Source organism: Salmo trutta, chromosome 13, assembly GCF_901001165.1.
Source record: "Salmo trutta chromosome 13, fSalTru1.1, whole genome shotgun sequence".
NCBI lineage: Eukaryota > Metazoa > Chordata > Actinopteri > Salmoniformes > Salmonidae > Salmo > Salmo trutta.
The window spans coordinates 16,226,666-16,251,517 of record NC_042969.1 but is presented as its reverse complement, the minus strand read 5'-3'; the positions used below and the strand labels follow the sequence as shown (position 1 = coordinate 16,251,517).

The 24,852-nt window shown below is 42.6% G+C and overlaps 1 protein-coding gene and 1 long non-coding RNA gene across 3 annotated transcripts; one reads left to right on the top strand and one right to left on the bottom strand.

The window, feature by feature from the left end:
* Positions 1-28: 28 nt before the first annotated feature.
* Positions 29-22,709, bottom strand: LOC115205318 (nuclear factor NF-kappa-B p105 subunit). 2 transcript variants are annotated; one of them, XM_029771146.1, is made up of 24 exons: positions 22,145-22,709; positions 21,509-21,549; positions 21,144-21,219; positions 19,784-19,830; positions 19,534-19,632; positions 13,807-13,955; positions 12,309-12,472; positions 10,624-10,782; positions 9,516-9,620; positions 8,307-8,398; positions 8,053-8,191; positions 7,763-7,891; positions 7,458-7,556; positions 7,195-7,362; positions 6,898-7,039; positions 6,569-6,683; positions 6,235-6,436; positions 5,988-6,157; positions 5,662-5,764; positions 5,379-5,515; positions 5,085-5,148; positions 4,788-4,954; positions 1,595-1,724; positions 29-1,470 (listed from the first exon to the last, which is right to left on the bottom strand). In XM_029771146.1, exons 2-24 carry the CDS (start codon positions 21,542-21,544, stop codon positions 1,391-1,393), a joined length of 2,772 nt encoding a protein of 923 aa, XP_029627006.1. In that variant the 5' UTR covers positions 21,545-21,549; positions 22,145-22,709; the 3' UTR covers positions 29-1,390. The 2 variants fall into 2 exon arrangements, with proteins under 2 accessions (XP_029627006.1, XP_029627005.1); XM_029771145.1 differs by lacking the exon at positions 22,145-22,709 and adding an exon at positions 21,645-22,033.
* Positions 18,215-20,589, top strand: LOC115205320 (uncharacterized). Its single transcript, XR_003880583.1, has 2 exons — positions 18,215-18,350; positions 20,100-20,589. It is a non-coding gene; the product is annotated as an uncharacterized LOC115205320 (long non-coding RNA).
* Positions 22,710-24,852: the final 2,143 nt, after the last annotated feature.

Sequence of the window (24,852 nt, the reverse complement as noted above, 5' to 3'; positions counted from 1 at the left end):
ATGTAGCTACTAAAATATGGGACATAAATTGCACACCATTAACAATTTTATTAAAAAAGTATTACAATAAAACCCATTAAAAAGCAAACATTGACTGTACAAAGCTGTTTCACATGGTACAGGTATAAATATTGAAGCCCCACACAGTGATGCAGTGCCAATCCAAACTTTTGCTTGGGACAGATACACATTTTAAATGTCTAAAAATGCCAGTGTTGTCAGGAAGATGTTGGAATGGCTTCAAACTTCTATGAAACAAATGCCTTTCAATCTGCTGTTAACATGAAATATCAATGGGGACGCTGAATACTTCATTACAAAATGGGGAAGAAAATAAGGCACCGTTCTCCAACACATCTTCACGCAGAACTCAACCTGATTATGCGATAAAAAAATGACCTGCAAATTACACAAAACCAGAAACAAATGACTTCCAAAACTGAGTTTATCCCCCCAACTCAATGGAGAAAACCTCAGTACGATGAAAAGCTTGTCGACACAGGAATGAACTAAAGGCCAACCAAAAGTGGTTTCTGTACTGTAGTCCAGGATGAGGATTGCGCTCTAACAGACATGCATAGTGGAGGATAATCCATTATACTTATGACTGGTAGCACCACCTCTATAGGAAATTCAATTTGATGTTGTACACGATACAAAAACATTGCAGGAGGGAGGTGTTGATGGTTGCTTGGTTCCAATACAAACCATTCTATCCACGTGATATTTCCACAGCTACGGAATCACTTTTTATGAGTGGGAGATTCATAATAATGAGCTATCCTTTTGGCAGCATACTACTGCTGTATATGGGGGCAATTTTAATTTCATATAATTTATCAGAAGCTTTTATCCAAAGCGGCTTACAGTTAAAATCCATTCTGTATGGGGTCCTTGCCCTATAAATCATGTGTTGGAGGGCCATACAAAAAATGTGTTATTAGAATTGGCTGCTTGTTTGACTATGACTACATTAACTGTAGTGGGAGGAGAAAATATCAGATCATATTTTGAATCTAATAGTCAATAACATTTTTATAAATCATTATTAGTTTCAAGGATTTACACTACATGCTGTTTGTTACCTTGGAAACACCTTTTCCCCAGAATAAAACCCATTCATGATGTTTATACAAACATCACATTTTAAATAGATTACTTATTATGCAAACATTATCCAAACATAACCTGCATATTATATTTACGTATACAAAACCACTTTCAAACGTTACTGGGCCAAATAGAAAAGTGAGGATATTTAGCATGATGTGTGCTTGTAGGATTCGTCCCTTTCAGAGGGAAATTGTCTATAGCCTGCTTATAGGAAGCAGAAGCTTCATGAAATCCTGACATTGACAGGGCCATGATATGTAATGGACCAATCTGGCGGTCACGCTGTGGAGAGCTCCACCCCACTGTCACACACTCCGCTGTCCTCCCATCCGTCCAGCTTCAGATCACACACACGTTCTGAGACACCCAGCAACACAAAGAGAGAGAGAGAGATAAGGGGGATTAAGAGCAGGGGACTTCTTATTCAAGATTATTCTATTGAAATCACATAAGGTATAACGGCGGTTGTTTTTGAGCTTACCTAAGAGTTTTGTGGTGCTTTGGGGAGCCTGTTCTGCTTCACACAGTGCCCCCTCAAGTACTGTCAAAGCAGAGCAGTTCCCTACAGTCCTGAGTCCCTCCAAAAGGTCCTTGACCTTTCCTCCAGACACCTACAGACGGTGGCATAGAAGTGTAACGTGTCAAGTTGTCACGTGCACAACTATAGTTAAATGCCTTTCTTGCAAGAGCTTATCCCAACAATGGAGTAATCCATATCAGTAGTACTATAAAATAAAGTAGAACAAACGAGAAATAGAGAGCAAAAAAGTAAGTAAGCTATATACAGGGCCAGTTCCAAGACCAATAAAATACATACATACAGATAGATAGATAGATATGTATGTATAGGGGCAAGGTGACTATGCATCAGGATATATGATACAGATTAACAGCAGTGTAAATTATGATTGTGAGTGTGTGTAGAGTCAGTATAAATGTGTGTACATGTTATGTGTGCGTGTTGGTGTGTCAGTGTGCGTGAGTGTGTATAAAGACAGTGCAAAAATGTAAATAAAAGTGTCAACTCAGACAGTTAAAAGTGGCTACATGGACTATGTAGCAGTTTTATGGCTTGGGGATAGAAGCTGTTCAGGAGCTTGTTGGTGTCAGACTTCATGCACCGGTACCGCTTGCCGTGCAGAAGCAGAGAGAACATTATTGCTTGGGTGGCTGGATTGTAACGATTTTCTGGGCCTTCCTTTCACACTGCCTGATACCGAGGTCCTGTACGGCAGGGAGCTGAGCCCCAGTGATGTACTGGGCTGTCCGCTGTATCACAACCGGCCGTGATTGAGAGTCCCAAAGGGCGGCGCACAATTGGCCCAGCGTCGTAAGGGTTTGGCCGGGGTAGGCCGTCATTGTAAATAACAATTTGTTCTTAACTGACTTGACTAGTTAAATAAAAGTTAAATAAATACAAAAGATTTTTCAAAGATTTGGACACCAAAGAACTTGAAGCTCTCGACCGGCTCAACTGCAGCCTCGTCGATGTGGATGGGGGCGTGCTCACCGCCAGTTTCCTGTAGTCCCCGATCAGCTTCTTGGTCTTACTGACGTTGAGGGAGAGGTTGTTGTCCCGGCCCCACAGATCACTGACCTCCTCCCTGTAGGCTGTCTCATCGTCGCCGGTGATCACACCTACCACCGTCGTGTCATCAGCAAACTTGATGATAGAGTTGGAGTTGTGCGTGGTCACCCAGTCGTGGATGAACAGGGAGTACAGGAGGGGACTAAGCACCACCCCTGTGGTCCCCATGTTGAGGGTCAGCGTGACAGAGGTGATGTTGCCTACCCTCACCACCCGTAAGGGTGGTGGTTTTAAATGCTAGTAAAACTAAGTGCATGCTCTTCAACCGATTGCTACCCGCACCCTCCCGCCCGTCTAGCATCACTACTCTGGACGGTTCTGACTTAGAATATGTGGACAACAACAAATACCTAGGTGTCTGATTAGACTAAACTCTCCTTCCAGACTCACATTAAGTATCTCCAATCCAAAATTACATCTAGAATCGGCTTCCTATTTCGCAACAAAGCATCCTTCACTCATGCTGCCAAACATACCCTCGTAAAACTGACTATCCTACCGATCTTTGACTTCGGCAATGTCATTTACAAAATAGCCTCCAACACTCTACTCAGCAAACTGGATGTAGTCTATCACAGTGCCATCGGTTTTGTCACCAAAGCCCCATTTACTACCCACCACTGCGACCTGTATGCTCTCGTTGGCTGGCCCTCACTACATATTCGTCGCCAAACCCACTGGCTCCAGGTCATCTATAAGTCTTTGCTAGGTAAAGCCCCGCCTCAGCTCACTGGTCACCATAGCAACACCCACCCGTAGCATGCGTTCCAGCAGGTATATTTCATTGGTCATCCCCAAAGCCAACACTTTCTATTGGCCGCCTTTCCTTCCAGTTCCCTGCTGCAAATGACTGGAACGAATTGCAAAAATCACTGAAGCTGGAGTCATATCTCCCTCTCTAACTTTAAGCATCAGCTGTCAGAGCAGCTTACCGATCACTGTACCTGTACACAGCCCATCTGTAACTAGCACACCCAACTACCTCATCCCCATATTATTACTTACCCCCATGCTCTTTTGCACCCCAGTATCTCTAATTGCACATCACTCCAGTGTTAATGCTAAATTGTAATTATGTCGCCTCTATGGCCAATTTATTGCCTTACCTCCCTGCTCTTCTACATTTGCACACACTGTACATAGATTTTTCTATTGTGTTATTGACTGTATGTTTGTTTGTGTGTAACTGGGTGTTATTGTTTGTGTCGCACTGCTTTGCTTTATTTTGGCCAGGTCGCAGTTGTAAAATGAGAACTTGTTCTCAACTGGCCTACCTGGTTAAATAAAGGTAAAATAAATAAAAATAAAAGGAAGTCCAGGATCCAGTTGCAGAGGAAGGTGCTCAGTCCCAGGGTTCTAAGCTTGGTGATGAGCTTGGATGGGACTATGGTGTTGAATGCTGAACTGTAGTGTATGAAAAGCATTTCCACATAGGTATTCCTCTTATTTAGGTGGGTGAGGGCAGTGTGGAATGGAATTGAGATTGCGTTGTCTATGGATCAGTTGGGGCGGGTCCAGGGTGTCTGGGATGATGGAGTTGATGTGTGCCATGACCAGCCTTTCAAAGCACTTCATGATTACAGATGTGAGTGCTATTGGGTGGTAATCATTGTGGCATGAAGCCTTACGAGTTCTGGAACGATGGCGGTCTCCTGAGACGTGGGGAATAAAGGTCAAGGACATGACCGTGAATATGCCTGCCAGCTGTTATGCGCATCCACTGAGAACGCGTCCTGGAATACCGTCCGGCCCCGCAGCCTTAAGTGTTGACCGGATTAAAGATCACGCCGGCCCCGGAGAGCGAGATCACCCAGTCCCCTGGCTTGGTGGAGGCTCTGACGCACGGCATCATTCAACAATTGAGTCAAAATTCAATCGAAGTGTTGAAAAAAAAGTCCCCAAATTTCCATGAGAACATATTCATTCACTTTCTGTTCTGATTTTAATTTAAGGTGGGAGAAATCTGACCAAGAAAGAGGACAGACTATGAAAGTGAAATTTCAATCTTACAATGGCTGTGTGACTCACAAGCCCTATATTTCCCCCTCATGTCTTTGCTTTAGGTTGGGATAGTGTGTGTGTGTACCTCGTAGCTGTCCAGCAGCGTGCTTGCGGGGGAGGAGCTGAGTCTGAAGGCGCTGTTGAGGATGCCCAGGCCCAGTATGTGTGCCAGGCTCTCCCAGCCACCCTCCGGGCACTCCAGGGCCTGGCATAGTGCCCGCTTTGTGTCTGAGCCCAGGCTCTGCATGTCACCTACAGAAATATGACATTGTTGTACTCCACAGTGGACAAGAACCAAGATGAGACAGCAGGAGAACCCTATGGCTTAAGCTGTAGAGATTACAATGAAGGGGCTTGTTTAAACTGAAGTGCGTGAGCCAACCTTGAGGGGGGACGAAGACGTGTGTCTCTGGCTTGTACTCTTTTCCATTCAGGATTTCCAACACCTAGAAGTACAAGGAAGAGAGAGAATATTTAGCGAACGTTCCAGTTGATCAAAGGTCAATTCTTCAACTCTTGAATTCATACACCAGTGGTTTCGAACAGTCATAAAATGACTTTCATAGTAAAACATTTAAGTGTGAGAAAGGACTGTAGCAATATTAGTCAGCTGAGTGATATGTGACCATAGAAGGTTAATGACCACATTGAGGTTAATGACAAACATGGAACCCACCTCAGGAGTGGCAGCCATGTTGAGAGGAGTTGTCCCTGGGATGTAGCCTTCGTCCTCCTCCTCCTCTTCCTCATCCACACAGCAGTCATGCTCTCTGAAGAACAGGGGCTCAAAGTTTTCTTTGTGAGGATCGGCACCTAGACATGAAAAGATTGATGAAGTAATTTCCATCTTTGAGCTAGGACTATATTAGAAAAAGGGTCAGTTACAGAGCAAACATCAAGACAGTCATCAAATTGAGACATTTGCACAAAGGGGACAGTTTGAAGAAGCGTAGTCCCACCTGCAGCCATGAGGAGAGCGGTCAGCTTGACAGAGCCCCGCCCTGTGGCTGTATGGAGAGGGCTGGAACCGTTGTAGGTGCAGCAGTCCACATTAGCATTCCCCTAGGGAGAAAGAGAACACTGTCAACACACACATCTTACGCCCACGACCATCGACCCTCACAAGGAAAGGGCTACTTGGGTTGTGTTAGTTTGACTATACTAAACATACTCTAGGTCTCCCATCCAGGTATTGACCAGCCTCAACTCTGTTTATTCTCAAGATGCCAGCAGAAAGATGCAGGGTGGTAGGTATGGATGTAGGCAAGGCTTCTATGATATATACCTCCAGTAGCAGGCAGCCTGCCAGGGAGATGTTGTCCTGCTCAGTGGCCAGATGGAGCGCCGTGCGGCCGCAGCTCCTCTCCTGGACCTCCACACTGCCCCCGCTCACCAGGAGGTCCCTGAGGGAAGACAGGCTGTTGGCCAGCACAGCCAGGTGGAGGGAGCACAGTCCTGGAGGATAAAATCACTGTCATACTCCAGTGGACTCTTCACAATGTACTGTGTGTGTGTGTGTCTGTGTGTTGTACCTGCTGCGTTGGGGAGGTCCACTAGTTCCACTATCTCTCTGTGTCTCAGTAGAAATCCCACCATACCTCCCTCCTTCTGCTGGGCGGCCAGGTGAAGAGCTGTGTTTCCGTGGCGATCAGAGAGAGTGACATCAGCCCCAGCCAATAAGATGGCCTCAGCTGCCGCCTTCTGCTGTGTTATTACCGCTAGGTGCAAAGGAGTCTGGTATAGAGGGACAAATATGGGGTTCTGATTTTACTACCTCAGATCACCACAGAATAATTGTTTTATTTTACCTTTATTTAACTAGGCAAGTCAGTTAAGAACAAATTCTTGTCCATGTGTGTTTGTTACCTGGTAGAGGTTGTTCCTCATGTTGAGGACCTCCTCTCCAGGCAGGGCAGAGAGGACCTGGGCTAGACTCCTGACTGCGTCTGTCTGGCTGTGGATCACCCCCAGATGGAGACCACTGGAGAAACAGAGGACAAGCCCAGATTGGCATGTGCTACTGGAGAAATTATGCCACATTTCAGGTCTATATATCCTATTGGCATCAATGCAAAACTCAATGCAGATGGACACAAAATGGAGGCAAATGAATGCAGATAGAAAAGTTTGAAAAATGCATGGACAGTTATATTTCCATTAAAATGAGGTCTGAAGTGATAGGAGAGGGGACGTACGTGTCACCGTTCTCGTCCTGAGCAGTCATGAGCTGGCGCTGTGGAGCCAGCAGGTAGCTGACGTCACCAGTGACGGCGTACTGGAAGAGGGCTTCAGCCTGCCTCTCAGCAACATCCACCAGCCTGGCCTCCAGCACACACTCTGTACACAAACATAAAAACACTGTCATTGACTGGATACACAACACCCTGGCTTCCAACACACTGTCACACACACAGACACCCTGCAGTGGTCTGCTCCCTGAGGCACTGACTCACTCTGGCTAATCACTTTACAAACGTCTCGGTTGACCTCACCTCCAGTCCTGTCCCCTGGTCTGAGCTCCACACCGGCCCCTCTCTCCTCACTCGTCTCCCCAGCAGAGGCATCCTCTGACTTGGCTCGGACCCCCACCACTGCCCCTGAGGCCGGGTCATCATCCATGTCGCTGTCATCACCACTGTCCTCCACTCTGCCTTGTGGAGCTGTGTTGAGAGGGAACATGGGTTGAGCTTCATTCCTATCCTGAACTGAAACGGAATTGATCTCTAAACACTGGAAAACAGACAGACACACTCACCATGTTTAATTCCCTCCCCGCCACCACTCATGCTAGGGGAAAAGCCAGGGCTGTAGCTGGTGCCGTAATTACTGTAGGTGGAATAGCCCTGGAAGAAACCTAAAATATAATCAAAAGTTGTTATTTTAGCCGAAATAGACAATAAAGCTTTTGAAAATGGTACTTCATCTTGTGTTTAGGACTTTCATGAGACATTACCCATTTGAAGTTGACATGGCTTGTCTCGTTCACCTTAAAATCACATTTCATTACATTTATTCAGTTTTGTAAAAATGAATGACTTATAAGAAACATGTTTGTTGTACCTCCTCCTCCCCCTGTAGCGGGACCCCCCCCCCCTGGTCCACGGTACAGGCCCCCTGCTCCACCGTGGCCGCTGTAGTCCTGGAAGTTAGGCAGGGTCTTCTGTCTCTTCCTCTGAACCTCTTCCTTATCTGAGGATGAAGACCAGGGGCAAGACGAGCGGATTGACTTGGCAGAATAATGGGTTATGTTCAATTTGAAGAATGGCATAAGCTACAGTGGGTTGGGATGGAGGCCAGCATGCACACGGGGTCTCCAGGAAGTGGTCTGGGGGTGTTTCAGACCGGCTCACCTATGATCTGCGGGTGGTAGGTGAAGGGCTTGGGCTCGCTCGTCTCATTGTCCGATTTACGCTTCAGCTGCACAAACACCGAGGTGGGTTTCTGGAGGTTCAGGTCTCTGTATTTGGGGGTCTTGAAAACAATGGCAAACTGTGGAAGGGGGTGGAGATTGTACTCATGGTTAGGTTATTGTATTGTTACAGGGGAGGAAATGTAAAATACAGGAGAGGAAATGGACTTCATTGGCAACTTATGTGTCACTGACCTGTCGGTGGACATCGGTGGGGGAGAAGTCCCCAAAGGCCTCCCATGTCAGCCCTGTCTCGTCATCCTCATAGAAGCGCACCTGGATGTCATCTGTCGCGACAGGGGAAAGATACACTGTCACAACACCACCTTCAAACTAGGAGTAAAGTAATAAACTGGCGATGTGAAAGATATCGGAAGATAATACAAGTTCACTAGAAAAAAAATTACTTATTTTTTATCTAAACCAACAAGTATGTGCATAAAGCCTTCAAGTGTTGCAGGGTATCTTTCACGTGTCATCGGTCATGGAACCAAAAGGAAATGTCAACGTCTTTCCAAGAAAACCAGGAAATGGTGACACACATCTCCAGACAGAAGTATTTGAATATCTCAGAGAAACGTTTTCACTGCACTGTACACTTCCTCGACAAGGAAACTCCGGTCTTAGGAAAGCTACTGTGTGCGCAGGCATCTGTTCCAATCCAACACTAATACACCTATTTCAAACAATCATTGAAAATCGTGGTCTTCAGTATGGATTGTTTGAATCAAGTGTGTTAGTGCTGGAAGAAAAGCCTGAAGGACAGGAATAGGATATCACTGATTGAGTCTGATAAGCATGATACACAGTGAGGTAGAATTACTGGAGACTGGAGATGAGGCTTTTTGTTTGGAAGTCAAACAGCAGAGCCCAACAGAGACATGAACTTCTGTCCCAAGAGAGGATCTTTCATTCCAGGGTTGTTGACGTTCTGCCAACCGACCAACGCAGAATTTTTTAAAGAAAACATAGCGAGAAGGACAATAGGCCACTACAACTCTCTTCCTCTTCCCAAATTTGCATAACAGATGGGGAATTCCCTGAGGTTGGAAAAGCAGGCCGGAGGACTTCCTTCATGAGTAGTACAGTGTGATGAATGATGATGTCACATAGAGACATGTACCGGGTTGATTTTAAGAGCCAGCTAGATAATGCTTCAGACAACACATTGACAATTAGATCTTCATGATAAAGTTGTCTTGATAAATCACACTTGGGAGAATAGATGGTACAACCATGGCGCCTGCATCTTACACCGGTTTCACACTATCGTGCTGACCCAAACGGTACCGGCTCGGATATTTTCCTTTCCAGCAACTATGGTGGATGCGTAATCGTGCCAGCGCAGTACAGCTCGGCTCAAGGTTGACTCAGCTGTGGAGTGTGAAAAAGGAACTAGGGTACCTTTCTGAACCTTGTCACAGAGCAGGTAGACCTCCTCTCCTCCAGTCACACAGCCAGCTGTTCGATCCATCCGCACTATCTTCAGGTTAGACGCATTTGGAGCTTCTGCAGACAGGACAAGGGAATAGAGACATCGTCAAAAGGGTCAACTCAGATCTTCTGTTTAGTGCAGAATTACATTTATATTTATTGACAGCTAATAGGTAACTAAAAAAAAAGGTATTCTTTGTGGTGCATCATCCATATTGGATGCCTTGCAAATCCTTGAAATTTCCCTTTGCTAACAAATTTCAAACCACCATTTTGTTTGTTTCTTTTCAAAATCTTTTCTAATTTCAAGAAACCCCAGACACCCCAAATGTGAAGAAGAAAAGACTTGACATACACAAACTGTGTGGATGCTTTCACACAGTAAAGGGCTGGCATCATGAAATGAAAAGTGGATGCCTAGTTTCAGCCTTGGAGAGGAAGCCGAGTGACAAATGTGATGTAGAGGAAGATACCCGCACAGAGCTACGCAAATGAAACCAGGGCACACAGATCTGGTTTCATTTCAATACATCTGTATAACTCTGAATAAAAACATGAATTCAGTCATACACTGCATAAAGGCACGAGAGCGGTTCTATTCATTTGTTCAAACAATAGTCCCTTCCGGAGTTTCATTAAGCTGAGGCACTTGGTCTTATAGCTACTGGGTTGCATGTAGCCTGATATGGTGTGTTTCTATGGTGAGGTGAGGGATCTTTGTCCTAAGATGGACTTAGAGAAGGGTAATGGACCACCCTTCACTGGTAATGTAAAGAATAAACAACGGTGGACCACAGAGAGTTCTTATTGGGTCATGGCTAAAGACTGTTTTAGCTAGCTAGTTAGCTAGCTAGCTAGTTAGCTAGCTAGCTAGCTAGTCATTGTTTTGTTGGGGTCAGAGTGCACTGGAAAGCGCAGCACAAACGGCCAAATCCTAACTTGAGATCCAAACCACTTTAGACAAACTTTTGCATTAATCATGCATTGACGTCAATGGGAGAATTGAGTTGCATATGCAAATGTTAGAAACATTTGGTGGAATTGGCGCTAAGTGACTATGTGGCTGTTAGTGACTTACTGCTGTCGAAGATGGGGTCTGATATGACGGGGTCCAGTCTACGGGAGAAGCCCCCGTCACTGTCTGGGAGGAAGGCTGTGAACATGAGGCGCACCACGCTCAGGTCCATCTCTTTAGCCTGGTAGGACGCTGCGCTGCTGATCAGGTTTCTCTGGTGATCTGAACACACACAAAGGTTGAATGAAGCAGGCAATGCATAAATTCACATACAGTTCCTTCAGTAAGTATTTACACCCCATTGACTTTTTCCACATTTTGTTGTTACAAAGGGTTAAAATGGATGCCAACAATGTACACAAAATACTCTGTAATGTCAAAGTGGAAGGATTTTTTTTAAACAAATAAAAATAAAACACTAAGATATCTTAGATAAGTATTCACACCACCGGGTCAATACACGTTAGAAACACCTTTGACAGTGATTACAGCAGTGAGTCTCAAAGAGCTTTCCACACCTGGATTGTGCAATATTTTCCCATTATTCTTTTAAAAATTCTTTAAGCTGTCAAGTTTGGTTGTTGATCATTGCTAGACCGCCATTTTCAGGTATTGCCATAGATTGTCAACCAGATAAGTCAAAACTGTAACTTGGCCACTCAGGAACATTCAATGTCATCTTGGTAAGTAACTGTAGATTTGGCTTTGTGTTTTAGTGTTATTGAAAAACTCCCCAGTCCTTGCCGATGACAAGCATATCCATAACATGATGCAGCCACCACCATGTTTGGAAATATGAAGAGTGGTATTCATTGATGTGTTGGATTTTCCCCAAATATAACACTTTGTATTCGGGACAAAAAGTAAATTCCTTTGCCACATTGTTTTACAGTATTACTTTAGTGCCTTTTTGCAAACAGGATGCATGTTTTGGAATATTTGTTTTATTCTGTATAGGCTTCCTTCTTTTCACTGTCCTTTAGGTTAGTATTTGAGTAACTACAATGTTGGTGATCCATCCTCAGTTTTCTCTGTATCTGTTTTAAAGTCACCATTGGCCTCAGTGAAATCCCTGAACGGTTTCCCTCCTCTCCGGCAACTGAGTTAGGAAGGGCACCTGTATCTTTGTAGTGACTAGATGTATTGCTACACCATCCAAAGCCTAATTAACAGCTTCACCATGTGCAAAGAGATATTCAGTGTCTGCTATTTATTTTTTTAACCAATGCGGTGCCCTTCTTTGTGAGGCATTGGAAAACTTCCCTGGTCTTTGTGGTTGAATCTGTGCTTGAAATTCACTACTCGACTGAGGGACCTTACAGATAATTGTATGTGTGGGGTACAGAGATGGGGTAGTCATAATAAAAATCCTGTTAACCGCTATTATTGCACACAGAGTGAGTCCATGCAACTTATTATGTGATTTGTTAAGCAACTATTTTAGGCTTGCCATAACAAAGAGGTTATATACTTTTAACTCAAGACATTACAGCTTTTCATTTTGAATTAATTTGAAAACATTTCTAAAATCACAATTTCACTTTGACATTATAGGGTATTATGTGTGGATCAGTGACACAAAAATCACAATTTAATCCAATTTTATATTCAGGCTGTCACACAACTAAATGTCAAAAAAGTCAAGGGGTGTGAATACTTTCTGAAAGCACTGTATGCAAAACAAAAAATATTCTTAGTGTTCTACAGAAATATAGTGATTCAGTCCATTGTCTTAAAAGGTGACTGACCAGTGAGCTCTCGGGGGATGCGGAACTCTCCCTGGAAGGCGTCCATCTCGGGGTGGATGACGATACCACAGTTGTAGCCCATTCTGTAAGCCTCAGACATACGGTCCTCCAGTGTCTTACTCACATTCTTCTTGGTCACATGGAGGATGCCCAAGTTGGGGAAACTGTCACATGGAGTTATTGATTTATATGTGGTATGTTTTTAACCTCTTATGCTTGTGGAAATTGGCCTATGGATATGGCCAAATTGAAATGTTTCTAATAGAACTATGAAAAGCATATTCATGACCATGGTAGCAATTGAAAAATAACAATTTGGAGATTATGGGGAAAATATTAGACCAAAGGTGAGGACACAACAGTTCAGCTTACAAGACTGAATCCAAACATTACACTGTTGATTTTAAGTGCATTTTACATTTACTGTACTTTTCACAGCATTTGTCAATGATTACAAGGATTTGAGTGGAGGTCTAACTGGCGTCTCCAAGTGGTCACACACCTCTCTAAACTGTGCACAGTTCCCAAGTCATTTCAAAGCACTTTTATGAGTCAAGGAAAGAACCTTCAACTATAAGGTGCTTCCCCCCCTTCTTTTCTTGCTCTCCTATCTTTGCCATAGAGGATCTGAAGCGAGCACACTTGTAGTTTTTTATTTGGAACACTGCCGTGTCCCCACCATCACAAAATTACTGTTGTTGTTTACGCAATCCAAAAACATTCCATTATAAAAATCACAATTTGGGTCAGGTGGGCATCATTTGAAAGCGTATTATATTGCCAACATGGCTAGCTAAATTATAAAATAGGATCTTACAGTGTTAGGCTTTCAAAAGGCACTTCAGAAACATTGCAATTTTGGTGCGCATAGAAAGGAGTCATTAGTGCATTCAGGTGCTTGTTCCCAACAAGACAAACATAGGCTCATTCTCTTCAGGACAACCCAGGCTATCTTTCTAACTGTGGATCAAACATAATTCTAAACGTTGATACTGTAAATGGCATGACTCCTCCATTTAAAGCATTTCCCTCAGTCAGACAACAACAAATGTGCAAAAGTTGCTCAATTTGCGGGAGGGACGGGGGCATTTCTTGTCACGCGCGGTGTTCAAGTTTATAATGGCTGTCAGTCAAAAGCTTTGACATCATGTATAGCATGTTACTGTACAGCCACTGCACTCTAATTTAGGCACTTATCAATGACAAAATCTGCCATTTCAACCTGTATACAGGGTGACACAGGCTGTTAATGGGAAGGGCTACGTAAACATGCAAGATAACACCACAACGTACCTTCAGGTTAGATGGGGAAACCCCAAGTCAGAAATCTCATCACTACATAGGATCTCAAAGGAAGGACCTATAATCATTGTATAGGAAGTCCTGACATGTCTGCAATGTTGTCAATAAGTAAGCATATTAAAACCTGTTGAATGTACCGGTAAGCTAACTGGTATGTGTGCGTGTCAACTAGAGAGAGAATGGTGGAAACAAACACCTGATGCTGGAGTCTTTGGGCTGTAGGTCTGCGATGCAGATGCCCTTGTCACACTGCTTGCCCACCAGACTGTGGGCATGGAGGTGGGCATCTTTAGAGTTGGTCACCAGCTGTACCACCACACGTGCCAACCCCTGGTAGTTACAGATCTGCAAAGAGGAAGACAAACACTTTTTAGACCAGATATTAGAACTACAGCCCCGGGAGCCAGACTGATAGTGATTCTCACACACACACACGCATCGAAAAAACGTGAAAATGCCAGTCCAAATGGTAAACAATATCTGACTGATGAATTGACCAAATGAAAACATGAAGGAAAGGATGGATGAAAACAGTGTTCCACATGGCTCAAATTTTGACACTCGGGGTTAGGGTAGGTTGGGAACCTCAGTCTTTGCACACTTTTTAAATAAGTGACCAGAGTTATTTTTTGTTAAACAACAGTGAAAGGTCGAGTTTTCAGCCAAAGATCCCATCCAATCCGAAACGCCATACCGTCACAGAAAACCCCTCAGTAAAATGGTTAATAAACATTACTTGGCACGAAAGGTCCCATAAGAATCTATTTTGTATTTTCCCAAATTCTGTTTTAAGTTTTTATTTTCGTGGTTTGGGATTTTTTTCAGTTTTTTACTCTCAATATTACAATTATTCATAGAGAAACAACGGAAATTGATGTTGAGTCCATGTCGATGCTTAAATTACATCAGAAGACCATTTTTGAGGTCTGGAATTTTCTTTCTTTTTTCCCGAATTCCCCTTTAATTGCGCATCTAGCAACAAAGGAATGTGTTGGCCTAGCAATGTTTATACTGTTAGGCCTACTGCTGAAGCACATGTCATGACAGAGTTAGCAAAACAATCAGCACCCAATTGATAGAAATAATCCTGGATTAACATTTAATTGAGAATGTTTTTAGGGAAAGTCTGTCTACCCACAAGATGGTTATCATTAGCATCGCTAACTGGCTACATATAGATTGGTAGACAAACGCGCAACCAAAGACAGAGGGGGGCAATATTGCTGAAATTAATTGGCAGATATTGTGTTAAGTTTGGCTTTTTAAACCAACCGTGGCTAACCAGGGGTGGGATAATGTCACTGTGGCTTTGATTGGATAGTAACCAATGATAGCGTGAGCTTTGTTTGACATTTTGCGATGGAACACGTGAAAAAAATGCATGTATTGCAGAACTGATTGGCGAGCTACTCGTAGGTGGGCTGCGAGCTGCTGGTAGCTCTACCTGTTGGAGAATCCTGCTGTAGACGAATGCCACTGAACTAGGCCTTCACTTCGCCTCTTTCTGGTTCCCCGAGACGAAATTGGCCTACATACAAAACCAACCCAGTTCCTAGAAACAGCACGTGCCGTTAGACGCAGTAGCCAGCGGGTGAACCTGAAGAACACATTTTGAATTTGCCTAGGCCTACCTAGAAAAGTCTCTAGCTGCTCTTGAACTCAAATGTCTCTTTCCTCAACCCTGTCCTTAGCCACAGCACATACACTACCGTTCAAAAGTTTGTGGTCACTTAGAAATTGCCTTGTTTTTGAAAGATTATTTGTTTTTTGTCCATTAAAATAACATCAAATTGATCAGACATACAGTGTAGACATTGTTAATGTTGTAAATGACTATTGTAGCTGGAAACCGCAGATTTTTTATGGAATATCTACATAGGCCCATTATCAGCAACCATCACTCCTGTTTTCCAATGGCACGTTGTTAGCTAATCCAAGTTTATCATTTTAAAAGGCTAATTGATCATTAGAAAACCCTTTTGCAATTATGTTAGCACAGCTGAAAACTGTCGTTCTGATTAAAAAAAATCAATAAAAATGGCCTTCTTTAGACTAGTTGAGTATCTGGAGCATAACCATTTGTGGGTTTGATTACAGGCTCAAAATGGCCAGAAACAAAGGACTTTCTTCTGAAACTCGTCAGTTTATTCTTGTTCTGAGAAATGAAGGCTATTCCATGCAAGAAATTGCCAAGAAACTGAAGATCTCGTACAACACTGTGTCCTACTCCCTTCACAGAACAGCGCAAACTGGCTCTAATCAAAAAAGAAAGAGGAGTGGGAGGCCCCGGTGCACAACTGAGCAAGAGGACAAGTACATTAAAGTGTCTAGTTTGAGAAACAAACGCCTCACAAGTCCTCAACTGGCAGCTTCATTAAATAGAACCTGCAAAACACCAGTCTCAACGTCAACAGTGAAGAGGCGACTCTGGGATGCTGGCCTTCTAGGCAGAGTTCATCTGTCCAGTGTCTGTGTTTTTTTGCCCATCTTAATCTTCTTTTTATTGGCCAGTCTGAGATATGGCTTTTTCTTTGCAACTCTGCCTAAAAGGCCAGCATCCCGGAGTCGCCTCTTCACTGTTGACGTTGAGACTGGTGTTTAAAAGGCTAATTGATCATTAGAGGACATTTCTAAGTGACCCCAAACTTTTGAACGGTAGTGTACATATACGGTTTTCTAGAATATAAGGCCTAGAATACAACTCCTCCCTTGGTTACCTATTTGGGTTATAGCCAGACTGCTACACACTCTCCTGCTTACATAGTATGGTAGTGTGGTGTTTTGTGTAAGGAAATACAATTTTGTAAAATCTAAAATGTGCTCTCAGGGTTGACTCTTAGCCTGTGCAGCTAGTTCATTCATAACGACTTAATGACTAAATTACTGAAATGTAAAGGTAAGGACTTGACTGGCTGGCTGAGTAGGCTCAGTTAGGAGCTGGAGTGTGATGGTCACTGTGTTGTGTGTGTCATGTGGTTATCCAGACCCTTTCTCCACAGGGAAAATGAGTCTCTCTTCCGTCAACAAAAAACACGCATACAATCACACGGAACCAAAATGGTTGAAGATGCCAGTTCAAATGGTAAACAATATCTGAGTGATGAATCGACCAAATGAAAACATGAAGGAAAGGACGGATGAAAACAGTGTTCCACATGGCTCAAGTTGACACTCAGGGTTAGGGTAGGTTGGGAACCTCAGTCTTTGCACACTTCTTCATACACCACCAGATCTATTTTCAAACTATGGTAAAAGGTCAAGTTCAGCTAAAGATTCCCAACCAATCCAAAACTCTTCGGTTTACCCGTCACGGGAAACCCCACAGCTTACCCATCAACAATTCTTCACAGAAAAGAGAATGTGCATTTCTCTTCAGTGATCAGATATGCATTTCATGTAGTTGAATCACTTTCTATGACACACAGACCAATGTCTCACAGAGTTCTGTTCTGACTAAAAGAAAGCCGACATAGATAGAACTAACAATAGAACGTAAACAACATGCTTGATCTGTCAAAGGCTGATAACATTAATTCAATACAGCAACAATGATGCATCAATTAAATGATTAACTCTGGGAGTGACTTATGTATGCTATGAGCTTATGGATATCAACACATGTAATGGACACAGGAGGAGGTAAAAGTATGCCATCTAACCACTTTGAAATCTGACACATGCTTCCTTGTCAAAATTAATAATACACTGTAGACCAGGGTTTCACAAACTCAGTCCTGGGCCCCCTCCCCCAACCCCCCGGGTGCTCATTTTGTTTTTTGCCTTAGGACTACAGAGCTGATTCAAATAATGAAAGTTTGATGAGGAGTTGGTTATTTGAATCAACCGTGTAGCGCTAGGGAGAAAAGCAACACGTGTACCATGGGGGGGCCCCAGGACCGAGTTTGGGAAACCCTGCTGTAGACGAATGCCACTGAACTAGGCCTTCACTTCGCCTCTTTCTGGTTCCCCGAGACAAAATTGGCCTACATACAAAACCAACCCAGTTCCTAAAAACAGCACATGCCGTTAGGTGCAGTAGCCAGAGGGTGAGACTGAAAAACACATTTTGAAGTTGTCTACCCAGAAAAGGCTCTCTAGCCTGCTCTTGCGCTCAAATGTATTTTTCCTCAAACCCGTCTTTAGCCACAGCATATACATATCCAGCTTTCTAGAATATAAGGACAAGAATATAACTCCTCCCTTGGTTACCTATTTGAGTTATCTTACAAGGTGAAAAGTGAGGCTGCAGTGAGAATGCTATTGTGTTGTCCTTGTCTTGCAGATCAGATTCAATTTAAAATTGCCCCTCCAGGGATGGATGCAAGCACTGACTTGTGGAGAACTCAGACATTCTGTACTGTCGCCTCATATGAAACATTTGATCTCAATCCCAAAGGCTAGAGTCATATTAAAAGCTTTAGCTTCACCGTCCAAATAAATACATAGGGGAGCATATATGTTGCACAGAAACAGAACTCATTTATCAATGTACTGTGTGTCTTCTTTGTACAGATGCAAAACATAGACAGTGGGCTACATGTGCCTGCACAACCTCTAGAACAGGTTTGAGAGACAATACTTTCTTCGCTCTGAGGCAGTCGTTTCATGTCTGAGTCTGTCTGAGATCGTGGGGGCGAGCTGAAAATACTGTTTCCTGTCGAAGACGCCACTCAACAGTTCCTAGTAATTACCCCTATGACACAGGAGGAAATTCCCAAAAGGCTTGAAACAAAGTAAATGGTAGGTCAGATTTATATACCTGTTTTCAAACACCAAATTTTCAAAAATGTGCTCAGGGTTATTGGCTCTTAGCCTGTGCAGCTAGTTCATTCATAATGACTTAATGACTAAATTACTGAAACGTAAAGGTAAGGACTTGACTGGCTGGCTGAGTGACAGGCTGAGTGACAGGCTCAGTTAGGAGTTGGAGAGTTAGGAGTTGAAGTGTTACTGTCACAAAGGTTCAAATGTATTTAAAGAAAAGCACTCTACGCAAACGAGAGGTTGGAGAAAGTGACAACAGTACTCCTGCTATTTGAAGAAAATATGTGGAGACACGAGAAGAGGGGATTTCCCAGAGTTTAGTCTGAACATTGTTCAAATTGTCTAAGACAAATTAATATTTGTGGTGTGAGAGTGAGAGAATGGATATATTTGCATGCCATGAATGGATTTCTCTCAGGGGCCTGTAAATGTTAGTTTGAAATACAAGCGGAACTGATCATAACTTTTTCCGTTTATACACAACAACAAAAAATATTAAATCTCAAACACATGAGACAGAAAATTCCAAGGAATCGCAAGCAGAATTCCTACTTCTGCTTGTTCAGTTGGAGGATCAAAGGAAGAGGTCCTCCCGAGTGGCGCAAGAACTGCATCGCAGTGCTAGCTACGTTACTACAGATCCTGGTTCGATCCCTGGCTGTGTCGCAGCCAGCCGTGACCGGGAGCCCATGAGGCAGCGCGCAATTGGCCGGCTGGGTTGTCTAGAAACTCCTGTGGCGGACCGGGTGCAATGCACACTGACACGGTCGCCAGGTGGACGGTGTTTCCTCCGACACGTTGGTGTGGCTGGCTTCCGGGTTAAGCGAGCATTGTGTCAAGAAGCAGTGTGGCTTGCCGGGGTCGTGTTTCGGAGGACGCACGGCTCTCGACCTTCGCCTCTCCCGAGTCTGTAAGGGAGTTGCAGCAACGGGACAAGACTAACTACCAATTGGATACCATGAAATTTGGGAGAAAAAGGGGTAGAAAACATGATAATAAAGGATGGAAGGAAGGAGTGAAGGACAGACAGCAGGCAATGAGAGAACAGAACGAAGAAAATAAAGGAGGGGAGGAGGGAAATAACTAAGGAAAGAAAGGAAGAAGGTAGGATGGAAAGCATGAAGGAAGAAAGGAAATTATGACATAAGGAAGGACTTACCTTGATATTGGGATAGGACTTTCTGTTCTTCTCACTAGAGGCCCCTGGTAGCCCGCCGTGAGAGGGTCCCTCACAGCCATAACGAAACCTGAAGCCCCGCTAGAAAAGACATAGAATACCTTTAATGACACTCAACTGAACACTTTTCAATACCACTTTGAAATGTGATTAAATTCGATTTTTGAGTCTAGCTTGTTTATGTAGCCTGTGGTGTAACTGAGAGAAGGAGCACAATGAAGAAAAGGGTTACCTGTTTAGGCTGTTCAATGATTTGGAGGTAGGGTCCATCTGCTGTAACTAAGAACAAATAAACAATGGTTTACGTTAGTTTTACAGCAGGACTGGCCAACCCTCCTCCTGGAGAGCTTCTGTACTGGGTGTGCATACAGGCTTTTGTTCCAGGCCTGCTCTAACATACCAGATTTTGCTAATTAATGAGCTGCCAGTGAGAACATTGATTAGCGGAATCAGGTGTTAGAGTGGCGCTGGAACAAAACCCTGCACAGCCAGTAGCCTAGCTCTCCAGGACCTTCCCTCTACTAAACAAACATATTACTTTTCCCCAGGTGCTGTGGTAGAGGATGTATTTTAAGTCAGATAAGAAGCAACACTGACAAAAGGTGTGAACCTTTTAGGAATGGGGGCCAGGTCTATCTTCCGTGTCAACAAAACACCTTCTGCTCTCTGTCTCAGAACATCTTCCTCCTCAAACAACTACGCCTCTTCCCCTTCCTGCCTAATGCAGGGCCCGCTGCCTAAGCCACATCCTCCTACTGACATAACCTCAATCAAGAACCTCATCTGCCAAATGATGTTCGGCTTCAGATCTCCATAGAACAGACAACCTTCACCCGGACATTAAAATGTGACATTTTCCTTCAGCTCTAAGAATGGAGCATGTCTTGATCCATACTTGTAAGATGAATGAAGTAGCTTATCGGGTATGTCCATTCATCTAGACTGCTCTTGAATATGCCAGTTCTGGGTACAGAGATGGGTATCCCCCAAGAAAGTAGTAATAAAAGAGATGTATTTTATATAGCTATTTTCATTACAAACAACCATCTCAAAGTCGCTTTGAATACAAAAACAACTGTAGGGATCTTGCTGTTCACAGTTGACGGTCTTTCACAGCTTCATATGTCTGGGCAGTACAAAAGGGCAGACAGCAGCAGTAACTTGAACCTTATTTGCCCATTCCCACAACCACTAGTCTTGCATAAACATCCACTACTAGTCTCACTTAAACCTTGGTTTTAAAACAGCCCTCTTGAGACCAAAGGAGAAGTGAAAGCACAGAGAAGGAGAAGTACGCTTTATGTCTACATTACAACTCTGCAATATCATGACATCATGAAACTGAGTTTAGAAAAACAACTTTTTCCATAAAAGAACAGAGGTGGCAAGGAAGAGCTTACTCTTGACAGTGAAAGCACTCTCCAATTTTAGGATACCACTGGCATTCATTAAATGACATCTTTAATTAGGCCTATTTCACCTCTATTTGGGTATAAAGGCCTAAACCATGGGGCATATCTGAAGGGGACAGATGGGTGCAGGTAATCAATATAGCTCATAATGGGTTTATAAAGGGGGTCATGACTTCTTACCTGTCCGGAGTGAGTTGGAGTGTGACATGGGAGAGAAATTCAGAGGATCCCATAGTGGATCTATGTCAAAGTTGTACTACAAGAAAAGACAAGAGAGAACAAGGACATTGAAATCTAATTTCACTGACAAATGTAGAAAGGTATGACTAACATCTATGAAAGAGACACTGGCAAACCTATGTCAGATGAAGAGACATCTTTAGCCACCATGTTAACCTCTCCTTTAATATGGGCTGTTGTTCTGATGTGCTATATGTTTATAGGGAAATCGATTTATGCTTAAAACTCGGTGACAAAAGATATAGCCTAGAATGAATATATGACAAATACAGAGATTCAGTGTCGACATGAAACACCTAGCTTACCGGTTGGTGAGGTAGGTAAGGCTCCTCTTCTGCCATGGTGTCTGAGAGAGAAGACAAAGACCTTGAGAAAAGTCATGGCTTATAAAGCAATAGTGCACATATGGATATTACATACAGATATATCAAAATTACTTACCGGAATTAAAGAGGTCATTGATTTCCTGCATCTGACCCAATCTCAAATGTGGCCTGATTAAACAGTTCTCGTTACATTTGGATTTGCTACTGGTAATGCTCTGTGCATAAACCACTTAGCTAACTAGCCAGTTCAAGTTTAATAGCTAACTAAAACAAGTGTCAAGATAAGAAAGAGTACTGCTTTAGCTAATTTAAGTACATTTTCCAATAGCCCCATAATGACTAAATAAAGAAGAGCAAACTGGCTTTATTGGCTTTACTTAGCTAACTAGCTAGCTACTTCATTGTTTGATTGTGGCTAGCATACATGCTAGTTGATTAAACTATTTTAGTTGGCTAGCATACATGCTAGCTGGCTAATAAAGAGGAAGTGGACAAGGCTAGCTACCTAACTAACTTGGTAGCAAAGTTATACCAGCTAACGGTAGCTAAGCTAACTATCAATAAACGTTCTAAATTAGTTACTCATTAAATTCAAACATTGTAGCCAATGCTTACCTTAGGTCACAAATGCGATTCCTACATCAACATAAAAGTCCAAGGCAATGGCAGTCCCAATCCAATCAGTTGAGTCGAGTTTTGCACATTATTGCACCATGCTTGCGACCTGAACTCATTTGACCTAATCAAACATTGACAGTATCTATGGTAAATTGTTCATATTACACACAACTTGTTTGCATCAATAAACGAACATGAAATATGTCAGTACTAGCTAACAACAAAGGACATCGACTTATACAGTTGTTCAGACACTTGACTTCCCCACTAGAAATTTCACTGCGGTCAAGTGAGCCGACACTCTCACTCCTGAATTTTGATGCGCGAATACACAACACTTTAGGGTATCACGTGTTTTCTGAAACTGAGTAGGATGCACTTTCATGCACAGATGGAGACGATAGATAAAAAAATTTAAAAAATTAAATGGAGACGATAGCTACAAATCATTCCAAGCAAACCGTTTGAAGCACACTTATTCAATCTTCCATAATCAAAATGATCAAATTTCTCGCTTTATCAAAACTTTATTTGATATCCCGTGTAGAGTAAGGCTGCAGAAGCTGCAGTAGCCTAGCGAGGGTGCTGTTTAAACAAATGTTCAATTGTGAAAGCAAAATGTGTTTACAGTCATGACGTACAAACACAGTGCACACAGTGCATACACACACAGTTTCACAGCAAGATCTAAGTGAGCTTGATGTTTTTCTTTGTATTTCATTAAAGAGAGTTTAGAATTTTGTTTAAAGTGTCAAATAACTACATTTGTTTGATCTATCCTCAACAAAATTGTATCTTTATAAACCATACAATGCCAGCTACAAGATTGGAAAAATACATTTACTGTATATTACAGTGAAATTTCTTTGAGTTTGTAATTCAATTTTAACACAGTAAAAATGGATGGTAAACATTTTGTGACGAGTGCCACTAGTATATCAGTAATACAGTGTGATTAACATGGCGCACCATTGCTTCCTTGTGATGTTGGGGAGAATTTGAAGAAGTTGAGAAGAAAGGAGGATGTACACCATTGTAGCCAATTAACAGAAGAGGAGCAGAAGAGACTCCAACCTGAAGAGAGAACCAACTCACTGTACAGGGTTAGATTTGTTTTCAAGCTATAACATATATCATTTCATTAAATTAATAAAAATTCTTTAAAAAGATTTAAATTAAGTCAGTCAAAAATTATTATTGATCAACTAGTAGCACACGTGACAACATTTTTACCATCCCGTTTTTACTGTGTTACAGTTGAATTAGAATCCCTCAAAGTTCACTATTATAGGACAAAACAAGTTTTTTTCCCATGTTGGAACTGGCATAATATGAGCATGTTATGCTTTGCGATATTGACGACAATGGATGATTGATCTACTAGTGGCTCACATGTGACAAAACATCTTTAAACTGGCATAATATGGGCATCGTATGGTGTGCAACAGTCATCACACTGGATTAATTATCTACTGGTGGCTCACATGTGACAAAACATCTTTAAACTGGCATAATATGGGCATCGTATGGTGTGCAACAGTCATCACACTGGATTAATTATCTACTGGTGGCTCACATGTGACAAAACATCTTTAAACTGGCATAATATGGGCATCGTATGGTGTGCAACAGTCATCACACTGGATTAATTATCTACTGGTGGCTCACATGTGACAAAACATCTTTAAACTGGCATAATATGGGCATCGTATGGTGTGCAACAGTCATCACACTGGATTAATTATCTACTAGTGGCTCACATGTGACAAAACATCTTTAAACTGGCATAATATGGGCATCGTATGGTGTGCAACAGTCATCACACTGGATTAATTATCTACTAGTGGCTCACATGTGACAAAACATCTTTAAACTGGCATAATATGGGCATCGTATGGTGTGCAACAGTCATCACACTGGATTAATTATCTACTGGTGGCTCACATGTGACAAAACATCTTTAAACTGGCATAATATGGGCATCGTATGGTGTGCAACAGTCATCACACTGGATTAATTATCTACTGGTGACTCACATGTGACAAAACATCTTTAAACTGGCATAATATGGGCATCGTATGGTGTGCAACAGTCATCACACTGGATTAATTATCTACTAGTGGCTCACATGTGACAAAACATCTTTAAACTGGCATAATATGGGCATCGTATGGTGTGCAACAGTCATCACACTGGATTAATTATCTACTAGTGGCTCACATGTGACAAAACATCTTTAAACTGGCATAATATGGGCATCGTATGGTGTGCAACAGTCATCACACTGGATTAATTATCTACTGGTGGCTCACATGTGACAAAACATCTTTAAACTGGCATAATATGGGCATCGTATGGTGTGCAACAGTCATCACACTGGATTAATTATCTACTGGTGACTCACATGTGACAAAACATCTTTAAACTGGCATAATATGGGCATCGTATGGTGTGCAACAGTCATCACACTGGATTAATTATCTACTAGTGGCTCACATGTGACAAAACATCTTTAAACTGGCATAATATGGGCATCGTATGGTGTGCAACAGTCATCACACTGGATTAATTATCTACTAGTGGCTCACATGTGACAAAACATCTTTAAACTGGCATAATATGGGCATCGTATGGTGTGCAACAGTCATCACACTGGATTAATTATCTACTGGTGGCTCACATGTGACAAAACATCTTTAAACTGG

Excerpts from the sequence above, each read along its gene's own strand:
- LOC115205318 (XM_029771145.1), bottom strand. The coding sequence starts at position 21,675 with ATGCAGGAAATCAATGACCTCTTTAATTCCG. Across the intron at positions 10,783-12,308 it reads CATCCCCCGAGAGCTCACTG|ATCACCAGAGAAACCTGATC; the intron begins GTCAGTCACCTT and ends GTGTGTGTTCAG. Across the intron at positions 7,892-8,052 it reads CTACCACCCGCAGATCATAG|ATAAGGAAGAGGTTCAGAGG; the intron begins GTGAGCCGGTCT and ends CTTCATCCTCAG.